The sequence below is a fragment of the Falco cherrug genome, chromosome 12 (genome assembly GCF_023634085.1).
Source record: "Falco cherrug isolate bFalChe1 chromosome 12, bFalChe1.pri, whole genome shotgun sequence".
NCBI lineage: Eukaryota > Metazoa > Chordata > Aves > Falconiformes > Falconidae > Falco > Falco cherrug.
Window position 1 is genome coordinate 2,182,432 of NC_073708.1, and position 14,011 is coordinate 2,196,442.

General features: G+C 38.8%; 1 protein-coding gene across 2 annotated transcripts in view; it reads left to right on the forward strand.

The window, feature by feature from the left end:
• Positions 1-14,011, forward strand: part of BRINP3 (BMP/retinoic acid inducible neural specific 3) — a 214,049-nt gene that overhangs the window by 118,054 nt on the left and 81,984 nt on the right. For both annotated transcript variants that reach the window (XM_005440093.3, XM_027806587.2), the window contains 2 exons: positions 176-366; positions 10,075-10,265. In XM_005440093.3, coding sequence (XP_005440150.1) covers positions 176-366; positions 10,075-10,265 — 382 coding nt within the window. The remainder of the gene's footprint in view (positions 1-175; positions 367-10,074; positions 10,266-14,011) is intronic.

A 14,011-nucleotide genomic window follows, 5' to 3' on the forward strand; every position in this document is an offset into this window, starting at 1 on the left:
TAAATAACACTGGTTGCTTGTCCTATGCCTATAACACATGACAGAGTATCACTGTCAAGGCCTGTTATAGTACCCGGCTAGCCGCCTCCAGCAGTCAACAGAGCAGAGTAGCTTGCAAATGAAGAACATTTGTCCGAATGACATATTTCTGAATGAGAATTGCTTTGTTTTGCAGAGAGTTTGGCCGCTGGAAAGTAAACAATCTTGCTGTCGAAAGAAGAAATTTCCTTGGCTCCCCACTGCCACTCGCCCCTGAATTCTTCCGTAACATAAGGCTACTCGGACGCCGCCCGACCCTGCAACAGATCACAGAAAACCTTATCAAGAAATATGGGACACATTTCCTACTGTCAGCTACCTTGGGAGGTAGGGTTAACGCTTGGAAATATCGTGCATCGGTTTGGTGTGACTGATCTAAAAGTGGTGGTCACAACTGATTTCTCTGTAAACTGTGATGCTCCTTCTCGGAGCAGCTGGGCTGAGCAGCGCTCCCTGGACTGGGCTTGGAAGCATGGGAGCAGCTTTTGTCTACAAGCCTCATGGTTCCTTCATCTTCTGCTGTTGAAATTTCTTTACCTTGTGTAAAGAATTTTACAGACAAAAAAATAAGAAATCCCATAGCTAAGATTGAAGTACTTTACTCGAGTTCCTGGTGTGCAGGCTTCTGGTCTTCTTGGGATGTATCTCTGCACTAAGGGGTCATTAAGGAGAGTGACCTTTTTTCTGTAAGAGGTCCTTACAATTTACATAATACCAGATTACACAAGTCCATCATGGTACTGCAGACATGAAGCAAGAAAACCAGTAACAATAACTTCCAACAAATCTTTTCAGCTAGGAATCTTTTAAACGACGTTGGCTGCTGGGAAGTCCCTGTATTGTCACTCTACCCCTTTTAGAACTAGTCTTCACTTAACCGGTGTGACTAAATTTTCAAAATAGGATGATGAGATTTTGCCATGTGATTCCTATTAATATAATGGAATCTGCATCTCTAAATCCCCACAGCCTAATTTGGAAAAGGTAGCCTGATGTATCATTGGGATCCAGTCACTACATGGATTGAAGAAATCCAGTGAAGAGGCCTAATGTTCAAGAGAGAGCATAAATTGTTGTGAATGAAAGATAATTAGTACCTGTGATTACCCATCTAGACATTTCAAAATGAACTGACATTTTCAAAATGCAGTTTTATCCCTTGGTGGATGATTATATTAAAGATAATTCTGGTGATTGAGTATCCTTCCAACAGAACAGTCTTGTCAAAATCCTTTATTCACCTGAGGAATGGTTCTCTTTAATACATTTCATAACTGAATTTTTACCATATATTAAGGAAATGACACTCTTCTTATTCTCTTTTGGCTGATATCTGAGATCTTTAACAGCTGAAATGGCTCACAGTAGCTTCCTTTTGGAAAAGACCATTCTAGAAACAAGGTGAACTTCTTTTTTGCTGTGGTTATTTCAAATAATAAAGAACTCATTCCTACCATTATTTTGGAAACTAGTGTTTCTAAAGCAAATTCATTACCATTAGAATTTGAAGAACAACTTACATGTGTTGACCAGTGATTTGGAACAAAATTCCCAGAATTTCTTTTAATTACTCAGTACATTTCATCCATGCTAAAAGTACACTTCTTATATATTACCATCAATTTTCTTGTGTATACAGCACATAGCACATCTGAACAGAAAAACTAACTGCAGAAGTGAAAGAAAATGTTTCTTAAAATATAAAGCATAATAATTAAAGATTTGGCTGAAGCATGTATCCTAATGCAAGGATTATGCAATGGTAAAAATATTTTTTAGTATTATTAGCTATTTGCTGATGACTAACTAACATAACTTTCAGTAGGAACCTCCACATGGTGAAATTCACTTTCAAGGTGAAATTGGGCCCAACAGCTCTGGGAAAACGAGAGTAGCTGCTCTTTAAAAGTAAAAAACACCAGTATGACACTGATCACAAAAGAGCTGCAGACATGACACCTTTTAGGAAGCGTGGCCCTAAGTAAAAAGTTAAACTCACGGGTATTACTTTTGAAGACACTTGAAAATTGTAGTTTAAACATTCGATATTGTCCCCACAGCCTCGGGTTTTGCTGCAGGGAAACTGGGGCAGGGTGCCCTTTTCTCATCCCTCTTCAGACCACCTCACAAAGGCCTTAAAATGCAGTAGCTGCCACACGCTTGGAAAAATTTTCCACACAGAGAGAGTCAGTGTTGACTTCTGGGCTCTGCCAACACTTAATGAAGTCAAAGAGAGTTTTTATATCAAGTGTGATGGGTTTTGATTTAGGCCCCTAGCCTCAGTTTTTAGGCATGATTTCAGGCACACTTGCTGCCTTCCATTATCATTAGATGGGGGCTGAAGACTTCAAAAAATTGGTTCATTTAAAATAATTACAGGGAATTAGAAATATCTAAGAATGCTTTCATGAGGTAGCTAATAACCCTATACTTTCCTGTCTGTGTTAGTTCTCATTTGGGTGCTACATTGAATGGAGATTCCCAGAGATGCTTGTCCACACTTATAACATGTAATTATATTTTTCACTTTCAATAATGTATTCCTACTTTTTCTTTAATTGAAAATTGGTTTATTCAGAAACCTTTGTCACTTACGTAGCTCCTTAAAAGCAGAAGACCAAACTGTGTGTGCATAGTACTTTTATTTAATGAATCCCCAGTCATCTGTATTCATGGACATGGAAAGCTTGGCAAATGAACAATCCCGTGGTAAGATTTGTGTGCCTCTGTGACCATTTGGCTTTCATGAATATCCCTTTTTGACCATAAAGGGAACCCTTGCACATGGTTGTTTGTGATATGTTCCCAAATCTTTATTCACAAATGCAGATATATACTCCTCAAGGGCATTCTCAAACAAGAACTTAGGGAAGTTCTATTTTTCTTGTTGCCACAAGATAATGTGGAAAATTACATTTCTCACTGCTTCTGTTTCTTATGGAAATTTTATCTTCTTGTGACAAACCAAATGTCCATAATGAGCAGCTTCAAGCTGCCTGGCAGAAGGACCCTATGTAATCCACTGTTTGCACAGCAAACGCTGCATTGAGCAGTGGGTTCATGGGCGTGCTCACGTGCCGGTGCACAGGAGTAACTACTGCATCTACATTGACTATCTGCAGCGTCAAATCTGCAGGGAAAGGAGAGAAATGGCTGCTCATTTTTGTTAAATTTTGTGCACAAACGGGGATGCTCTGTTGGGCTGGGCCAGTACTAGGAGGTGAAGAAGTTTCCTCCACTCCTCTGTGACTACACATCTCCTGATTTTGTTAGCAAAATTGCAAATTTACATAGCCCAGGCAACACTGACCAGAGCAGCTTTAGGGGAAAGGTAAGAAAGGACTCATACAAGGGAACTCCGTCCTTGAAGGTGAGAGAAGGCTCTACTGGACAAGTCCCCGAGCACCACATTTAATCAGATTTGCTCTGAGCAGGGAATTGGACATGATGACCGCCAGAAATCCCTTCCAGCCTAAATTATTTTCTGACTCTATGAATTGTGTTTCTAAACTCTTTAACAGCTTTCACCTAGCAATTCCAAAAAGCAAATGTCCTCCTTTAAATGAGGGACAATACACAGTATTACTTTTTCTCCTTTTGTTCTGCATTTACACTTTTCTGTTTTGCTAACATACAGCATGATGCAATTAAGGTCCAGCTTGCCAAATAATAAGCAAGAGCATTAGCTGCTGTACACTTTAATGGTTTACAAAAATTAGTGTACAGTGGTGAGCTTCAGAACTGGAAGTTATCATGAAGCCTAGGGCACCACTGTGGAATAAGTGTAGGAAGAGAAAAATATCAGTGGATCCTACTTCAAAGGCATTCACTATAATGCTGTTGCTATGTATAGATGTAAAGGCTACTCAGCCAACCAGTAGGCTTGGCAATGAGAAAATTACAGATAACTAACATACTACAATGGAATGACAGGGCCTTCCAGGCTTTTGGGTGATGTGAGACTGATTTGCGTGCTTTGCAAGATGAAGATAGTGGACTTTTGCAAATAAGTCCTACTTGCATCTGGAAACATGGTAACTGTTCTGTATAAACAAATTTGCAGGAGGTTGCCAAGGCTTCTTATGAAACTAGAACTTTTTTTAGGCAATTGGCTAAACGGTAATCTTGAGTTTTGAGATTTATTTATTTTTGCTGTTATTGTCAGTCGTAACTGCTTAAAGTCTTCATTACCAGACCATCTATACACTCGCCTCTCTGGGTCACAAAATATCCCTTGATAATGTTGGAGTCTTTGAGAACAAAAAGAAACAGTTTGGTCTTGACAACAGACAATCTTAATGGGTGTCAGTAGATCAGCTTAACTCCGACCTCTTGTCATTCTCCTCTTCACTCATTACAGTCCCACAGGTGAGTTGGATAGTTACACCTATTCTATTCTACACACTGAATAGAGGGTCAGATTTTCTGCTGCTGATTAATAGTCTTCTTAAGCAGTATATTACTCTCTGTACAGAGATGGGAAAAATTGTCAGGTGGTGTAAACCAGTGAATCTTAATAATTTATGAAAGATTTATGCTCACACTAACTGCTGATATGACCTTTGTTTTTCTATAACAATTATTTCCATGTAAGAGACAAAATATTGGCAAATAAGGGAGGAGCATCCTGTCTCAAATGACTGATGTGAGAAAGAAACTTGAAAATTTAGCCTCAGGTTTGAAAACAAACACCACCCCCCACCTGTAACCCACCAGGTATATAAACTTTCCAGCATTTAAGATTATGGATGCTAAGGGGAAAAGAAAAATGTAGAAATATATTTTCTTTCTTTTCTCTCCCCACTTAAAGAAGAAAAATTTTAAGTACTAAAACAGATTGTATGTATGGAATTAACGAGTACTTTACTCACTCGAACCACAGAAATGATACCACATCTGGCCTAGCATTAATTTATATGCTTTTTGAACCTGTGCAATTCCATTAGCATCTGCTTAAGTTTGGGAAAATGACCTGCTAAAACCTTAACAGTACATTCTGCAATCCATACATGAATAGATTTTCCACTAGCACTAAGCTATTTTTTTATAACAAAGGTATAACTTTTTTTTTATTATTATTATAATGCATTACAGCTATTGTAGCTGAGTGTTCTTGAGTATTCTATTTAATCAGAAACTTTTGAGGCATTCATAGACCAAAGACCTTTATGCATTTGTAAAATACATATATGTATATAAAGACAGAGCTCTAGGTAGGTAACTGTCCATGGCACTCAGATATATCTGCCTTTGAGTGTTCTCCTTTTATTAGTTTCCTCACTCTCTGACATGAAGTGATGGGTACTGCTTGGATCACTGCTTTTTCCTACCACTCCCCATCTACAGACAAAAATATGACACATCAAGGCATATGATCTTTTCATTGTTACAAAGATGTAGGTACAGGAGAACAATCTCTCAATAACTGAGTTAGAAAATGGCACTAAATATTTAAATCATAATAATATGTATTATTATGTATAACAAAATGTATTTACTCCTTCAACAGATGGTTATATTTAGTTACAGTTGTTACAGCGTTATTCCAATTCTACCATGTCAATGATTCTGATTTGCATTTTTTACTTAAATAATTTGTGAAGATATTCTTAATATGTACACAAAATTAACTTCTAATTTCTGAATGCCATTTCTAAACTATTGTTTAGAAGCCTTACACCTAATTGGCCACGGATGGGTTATGTGTCTAGGTAAATTCCTATATACCTGTTTTATTTTATGCTTTAGTTTTTGAAAAATGTCATGTAGAATATTTTTTTAAACTCAGGAGTTAGTTTAACTTATAAATATAAATAGTGGAAAGTATGTTTATACAAACCTAGAAAGAATTAAATATATAGGCTAAGTTATAAGCTAGCAAATTCCAGGGCTCAGGGGGACATTAGTATATATTGTGCCAATGCCAGTCTATAGTGTGAATGTCAATCTCCTGCCCCCCAGTGAGTATCTGTCAGTGACATCAGCTACATGGTTATAAAGCATCACTGCAGTGACTCTGGTAATTTTCTGAACCATTCATTGGATTATGTAGCATTGTTTTGAGCACGACCAAATGTTTTTGTGCTATTTCTTTTAAACCTGAGAAAATGAAGTTAACTGACTCTTGAATTTTGTGAATTAGAGAGAATACAGCTGTGTGGATCCAATGCTGAATATTCATGTTTTCTTAGTATACACTGGCATTAATAATTTTCAGTTCTTAAAATTTAAAACTTTGAACAGTTTTTTAAAACACACTTGCTTTTAACTAATGCTTGGGTGTTGTCTTAGCCTATTTCATGGTGGCAGACTATAACCAGTAAAAAACCAAGACCCATCCATGTTTCAGATGTGACAGAGAAAAAAGAACTTAAAATGTTAATTATCTTCCACAAATTAAATACGAGCCAGTGATTTTACTTTATAAGCCCTGAGTTCTGAGTGTGAAAGGGATCCCTGTTACAGTTCTGCAGTGACATGGATGCCTGAGTGCTAACATATGAGGGAGTTCTCTGGGGTTTAATCCACTTTTTCTAGCAAGTGCTAAATCACCTCTGACAGATGAAAAAATTCCAGAAACTCTAAGATGTCTTTTGAGCAGGAAATATTTTTGAAATTTACCTGATTGCACTTGGTATTAGCATAGTGCCTGAGAAGACCAGTGATGGGCTAGGACCCGCTTGTGTGAGCTGCCCTACAAATGCGATGTAGAGACTTTTGAGGAGAAGGGGCTTCCATCACAGTTGCACTGAAGGCCCCCATCACTCCAGCTATGTGCTTTCATCAGCCTTGGGAGATGTAATCTGATGTGATCTGAGTCAAAGTAAACATTCAAAATCATTTCAACCTGGTTACAGAGCATGAAAAAAGAAAACGTATCTGTCACGGAGTGGGGATAGAGATGGCAGGGGTTGGGTGCTGGGGGATCCTGCCTGACAAAACACCCCCACCAGCAACTGCCACGGCAAGCATGGGATCAAGCACGACTAGGATAATAGGATGATGTGATAACTGTGAGGGAGTTCAGATGTTATTTTCCTGACATTTTCTAATCAAAGCAACATAACACTGTTATTTTTCAAGTTATTTTTTTGAAACAGGAGGTTTTATTGTAGTTCTGCTCTCCACCCCCCTGGAAAACAAATGGTTTTGAAGGGAACAAAAGTGAATAAACTCTGTTTTAATAACGAATCTTACCAGAATTCAGTTGACATAGAAGCAGTCCCACCGTCTCTACTAATAACTAATACAGACCAATCAAAAGAGTTTACACCAGAGCAGGATGGGGTGGCATGCTGGCTAATGAAACACAACAAACATAAAAAATAAATAAAATATTTTTCTCCGCTTTGCAGAGATTTTCTGCAACATTAAGGGCTTGTTTTCTTGTATCTTACAATTCATTATAAGCTATTTCCAGCGGAAAGCCAGTTGAGCTTGCAAAGGTCACTGTAAAATAAATATATTAGCTAAGACCTCTGGAAAGGGGAAAAATGGGAGGGATCTCCTAGTGAAATTTTACACTTTATTTGCGCAGGCTGAACGGGTCACTGACACAGTATTTACCCCTGGGAGTTCTCATGTCGTCTGCTCTGGTATGACCGTGCCTTTATAGCTCCACAAACAGCTGCATCAAGCCTGTGGCCCCTGGCTCAGCTCTCAGCCCACTCCATCACTTTTCATTTCACAAACATCTTTCACGCTGGCCAGAGTCACAAGGCAGGTTTAGAAGAGGCAGGTTTTATTGTGCGGGCACAGCTGAATGCCAGCAATGTTGGAACTTAGACCAGGTTTTGACGGCAAATTTCTCTTAGAGTACAAGTCATTAGACTTTGCTGTACTTTTCCAGCTCCGTACCCATGGCAGCTGGCATGGATGCAGCACGGTGTGAATAACGGCCCACCTGGCCACCGGGCCATCAGCAACGCACGGCAGCGCAGCATAGCAAACAGTGGTGCTCCAGTCTGCGCTAGTGCAACGTGCTCATACCTGCCCTGCCAAGCAACCGTAGGCTGCTTTGCAGGAGGTTTTGGCGGTAGTTAAATAAAATGCAAACCTATGTCTACTTATTAGAGCAGAGAGATTAGGTAACTGGATGGGGAAATCCTGTTACTTACGGAGGCTGCTGTAATTCCTGGTTCTTTGGAGTTCAGGAAATTAATCCCTGCTTTGATGACTGCATGCTCAAAAAACCGACCCATTATGAAACTGTAGGAGAAGAAGTATAAATATAGTGGTGAAAGCCGAGGTAGGCTCCAGCTGGAATAGCCAGCTGTCCTGGGCAGCAGCTGTCCCTTCCAGGACAAAATGAACATACTGGACAAGCCTGGCAGGTCTAATTAGATAAGAGGCTCCTGGATAATGGCAGTTTTTCCTATGTAAGGTCTGAAAGGCCTGACTGTCCTCTGAATTTGTGAGGGATTGGGAAACACTGTAAGGTACATTGATTACCACGAATTCACTCTTTCTCCAAACAGAAATGAATTTTGTGAGTGGAGGTAGCTGTGTGTCGAATTTGTCAATAGATGTGGCCTCCTGCACAGAGGCACGCGCTCTTCATTTAGCATTGCTCACCACCAACATTATCGCCCTTTGAAGATGATGTCATGTTTTCATCCTACATATTATCCCTCTACAGCTATTACTTTTTGGCACATAAACCCATCCAAAGCTGGCAGCCCACCCTCTGAATGGGCAAAACGCCACTGCAGCAGATGGGTGAGCAATGAAACTAGCACGAGTGGCGAGGCAGACCCTATCTGGGTAGCTTCCTTTCCAAGAACAAGGGAATAACATTCAGTGGAGTCGTTCAGCACCTAAAATACAGGTATAATGATAGTATTCGTTGGTTCTTGAGATTAATGTTGAAGAATGCAAGTCACCGAACACAGGCTCGGAAAGTCAGAAAAGTGTTTTTGTAGTTACTTTGGACATAAGTTGCACTGAAGAAAACACTGAGTTAAAAAACTACTTTTCTGATTCATTTTCTGAATTGAAGAGTTTTGCCTAAACACATTACTAAATGAACAAAGTCCTGATTGGTCTGAAACACAAGACAAAAATACCCATGAAATAAATTATAAACATGGAAAATTCCTTACAAATTTAACAGTATCAGTAGGTCTGATCTGGAATGGTTCTTAAGAACTTGTTTAGTTAAACAAGTGAGATTTTGCTTTGGCTTTGTTTTCAATAATCCTACAAGAATGAATATGTCTAAATTCAATAGTATTTCTGCACATCTCTTTAAAGACAAAGAAAGTGAGAAATCCACAGTGTAAGATGCTGGAGCTTCTCTTTGCTTTCAGAAAGACACCTCTGCTTTGGGAGTTAGGAAAGTGCTATTTATGTTTCCCCTTTTTAAAAGAAAATAGCTAACATTCTTTTAATATATTTTTATACTTTTCAGTTATATAAATTTGGTTTAAGGCAACTGTTTTATAAGGTTTCAGGCATTTTAGCATTGCTGAATTGATCAGACAACACAGGATTGCTCATAACAAGATTGTTTATAACAAGTTGTAATGAAGTATCTTCTGAAATCAGACATGATACATGTTTTAAAAGAAAGAAACATAATAATAATAAAAAAGGGGTCTCAGGTATTTCCCTGGTTCCATTTTTTAAAATGCTAATGTTAAATGCTAAAAAAGTTGAAGGTATTAAGCAACTTTGGAAATAAACAAGTTTTATGCATGTTTTAAATTGAATGTCTACAGAGTATCTCTCTGTTGTGGGTAAATAGGAGTTAGTATAGCAGATCTATGCCCGGTGTCATTGCATTTTAGGCATAAATAGTTCCTATTGTATAATTGTTATTCATATGAGGCACCAAACCATAAGAATAAATACCTAGAATAGTATCTGTTGTCCATGTGCTTAAGCACTGAAGTTTTTGCCTCTGCCACCAGGGAGGGATATCTAAACATTAGGCAACAGCCAGGGAAAACTTTGGCTTGCCACCTTCTTTCTGGCAAAATGAGACTTGCAGCAGATGTCCCTGATGAATGCTGTGCTTTCTGTTTCCCTGCCCAGGAGAGGAGTCACTCACAATTTTTGTGGACAAACGGAAGCTGAGCAAGAGGTCAGAGGGAAGTGATCCCAGCACGAACAGCTCTGCAGTGACTCTGGAGACCCTGCACCAGCTCGCAGCATCCTACTTCATTGACAGGGACAGCACGCTGCGCAGGCTCCACCATATCCAGATTGCCTCCACTGCCATAAAGGTAGGGGAAGCCCTCTAATACCGGCCTGCAGATATGTTTCTAGATTTACCGGCTTCTCCTCTGGAGAAAGGTGTTTTGATTAGTAAAAACAGATTTGTTAGCAGAACAGTGCTTTTTGTTGTAAACTTTTTTGCCTGATTCAAAGCATTCAATTGATAATGAAGATTCTACTTTAAAAGAAGGTCTAACCCACTAAAGATGCTACTCTTGATGAGTGATGCATAATTTGAACGATACAGATGGCCCTCATAGAACTGTTTCATCATTGAGACAATCTCTTTTACGTATGTACTCAGCAACTGCATTTATAGACAGACTTATGTTTGTGTACAGGAGAATACAGTTCCCTCATACTTTTCTTTTTTCTTTTTCTTCTTTTTTTAAACATAGTAATAGTACTCTTGTGAGTGCTGTTCTTTTGAGCAGCTCTCTAGCCTCATGTTGCTTATTTGAAATAACCTCTCTCAGACCATTTCCAGCATTGGAGGGCAAATAAAATGTTAACTTGCAGTTGAATGTGCATTAATTATGAAGCTTTTAATGTAAAATGTGATTGAGAATTCATTCCACTCATTGTATCTTTCCACTGGTAACTAAGGTCTTCATTAAAGACCACATCTGGAACCCACTGCAGTTTCCCAGTACCTTAGCTGTTACTCAAGTAAATATAGATTTACTTCCTTGGGAGTGCCAGCACCCTTAGAGTGAGAAGGATGGAACTGGAATTTGTGGCTGGGCAGCACTTGCTCAGTTTGGCTGCTGGTACGTGGAGCACATTCCCCCTGTCCCTTCCGTGGCGGGCTGGCGGTATGGCAGCTACCCCCAGCTCGGAGCTGGTCCGCAGGTGCAGGATGGTGTCTGGCTGTTTAGGTAGTACAGCTGAAAATGCAGCAGAACTGACAGAGTCCAATCTCAGTAAGGGCTACCCATCTGATCACAGAGTCTTGCTGCAGAACAGCACACCACCCATCCATCTGATCTGACTAATTTTCATAATCTAGTTGTTTATCATGTAGACATACAGCAGCCCTTAAAACTAGGCTCCTTCTATGTCGATATAATTTATGACTGAAACCAGTGGTAACTGAAGTGATAGAACATAGAAATGTAGAGAAAACATGGTGTCTGAAAGAATTTTCGCTTTTCTATTCACTGAAAATTTTTTAAAGCAGATTTGTGTCACAATGCAGAATTCTACCCTGCTTGCTAACAATTTATGTAATGAACTTTCTGCGTGTCCGAAGGTTTTTACCAACAGTACAAAATGACTAAGTTTTCTCTCCCCCCTCTCACTGAGGTAGATACAAATGCAAGCTGTAGTCCATCAGCAAATCTGATTTGATTAATTGACTGCAATAGTCTCTGGAAAATGGTTCTCACATCAGATGCAACAGTGCTGATAGGTGAAAGCCTCACTTTTTAGCTTGCTTCCATTGACAGACTGGGAGCATTTGCATTACAAATTTCTATTGTCAGAATGCTTAACTGAACAAAAAACCTTTTTCTGTTGAAAACTAGGAACACAAAAGCAGCCAGGGAAGGCATTTTTTTTGTTCTTCCCCTCCAAAGAAATTTTAAATACTCTTGGTTTTTAACTAGATTCTAGATCGTTGGTGTAAATAGCATCTTTCAAAATAATTTGTTAAAACATAGATAGTGGCATCGGGGTTAGACCACCACTTTCCCTGGAGCTGCAGAGCCAGATCTCTGCGTTCAAGTGGATCAGCTTAAGGGCTGATTCGGGACAAGTGACCCCTGGGGAACCTGGGGACCATGGTGGCTACCAGCCAGCTCTGTGCCTTCACCTGCTGGGCTGCTCCAGGGAAGAGAGCAAACCCTGTGCTTTTTACATCATAAAATACTGGGTAGGTTATTAAGTCACAGCACCTTTTGTGTCTGGCTTGCTCACCACAGGTCTGCTCAAAGCCTTCCTCTGCACAAGAGGTCGAGCTGGGGATTTGCAAAGGCAGTCCAAGAAAAGCTTTCTCAGTTTACCATAACTCCTTTCTGACCAGCAAAGAAATCAAATATAAAAGTATTGGAACAGGTTTAGAAATCCCTGAAATTCTGAGTTTATATTAGAAGTTTTCCAAGTGATACATGATCATTTCTGGATTGCTGACTAGTTAACAACAACAAAAAAATCATGTTCAGAATCTATTTAGTATTTGATATTATCTTTTTTTTTTTTTTCTTTCCTCCTGACTTACCTGTGGTTTTTTGTTATCTGGTTTGGGCATTGTAAATTGGTAGCACATTTATAAGATTTAACGATAATTTAGCAACAAAAATGTAATAAGAACATTATGGGAGGAAATATTCCCTTGTCCACAGGAGCATGAAATAGTAAGGAAAAACTAAGCATGCAGTAGCAAAGGGGGTCTTGATAGTACCTTGAAAGCTCCACCAAGGGGGGATTTCTGTAGGACAGGAAAGAGGATGGGCATTTCACAGAGCTGTAGCAGCAGTCAGCCGTATGCTAGGGTAGCAATGAACAGCTCATCCATTCACAAACCAGGGCTGTGTCTCCGTTTGTCCATTCCGTTTCTAACGTTTCCAGCTTCTCTGTCTGGTGCTTCCTTAATAGATTAAGGAAGAGGAATCCATGAATTCTCTTGAGTTACAGAACCAAGTCAACAACAGATCAAATATTAGGTGAGAATGATCAAGTTCAATTAGTCTTCTCAGGAAAAAAAAAATTGCTAGCAATAAATATGTGTTTTCACAAATTCTAAGTTCTCTTTGGAAAGTAACACATAATGAAACGTTTTCCTCCTTTATGTAATCAAAACAATTAATCCTTGAGCACTTCTTACATTCTTCATTCAAATTCATTGAGATATGTGATAGCTGATTCTTTTTTTTCTTACAGGCCTTGATACATTGTTTTGTGGGACTGATGCAGGAAGATAATATTTTGATAAATTTTATAATTAAGTTTTTCTATCAAATCGCTAAGTTATGTCACAGAGAAAGGAAAGCATTGAGAAGGGAGAAGTGAGAATTAACATTAATATCTTCATGTTTAATTCTTACTTATCTAGTGAAAAACAGTACCATTTAGAGCAAAATATATTAAAGTGCAACACGAGGAAAGGAGTGAGAGAGGTGTATTTGATGAATCAAGTTTCTTAATCAAATTTGTTTGTAATCAAGTTTGTTAGCTGTGACATAATTATCCTTGAAAATAACATGAGTACAACAGATTGAGGCTTCACATTAATCACATAGACAACACATTGTTTATTCCATATTATAAAAGGTAAAATCACCATGTTACAACATTTTCCAGTTGGAAACCAAATGTCCATGGGAGCTACCCAGAGACTGTATCAATATTTAACTTTTTTAAAAGTCCCCGATACATACATTCTTTCCATATTAATTTAATGCATGCATTTTAGTGTGAGTGGTTAGGCTCATATGCTAAATCAACAGTTTGCAGCCTCAAGGGCCTCATTGGAAACTCACCAAGCGCCTGAGGGCTGCATCTAATTTGCATATACATTTACATGAATGTACATCCTGTTGTGTTTGAAATATTACAGATCCAACATTACTTCCTTTGCATGCTCATTTTAGAAGCTTTTTCCTATGAAAATTTCTCTTCAGATGCACTGATGACTGTTAGCTCTCCCTATTAACATCCCTATTATGATGATGGGGTATGCTCTCCTCTTGTTTAATAAAATCCTGTACAGTCATGGAAGCAGAATACAAATAAAGTCAGCAAATGTTTTTCTTTC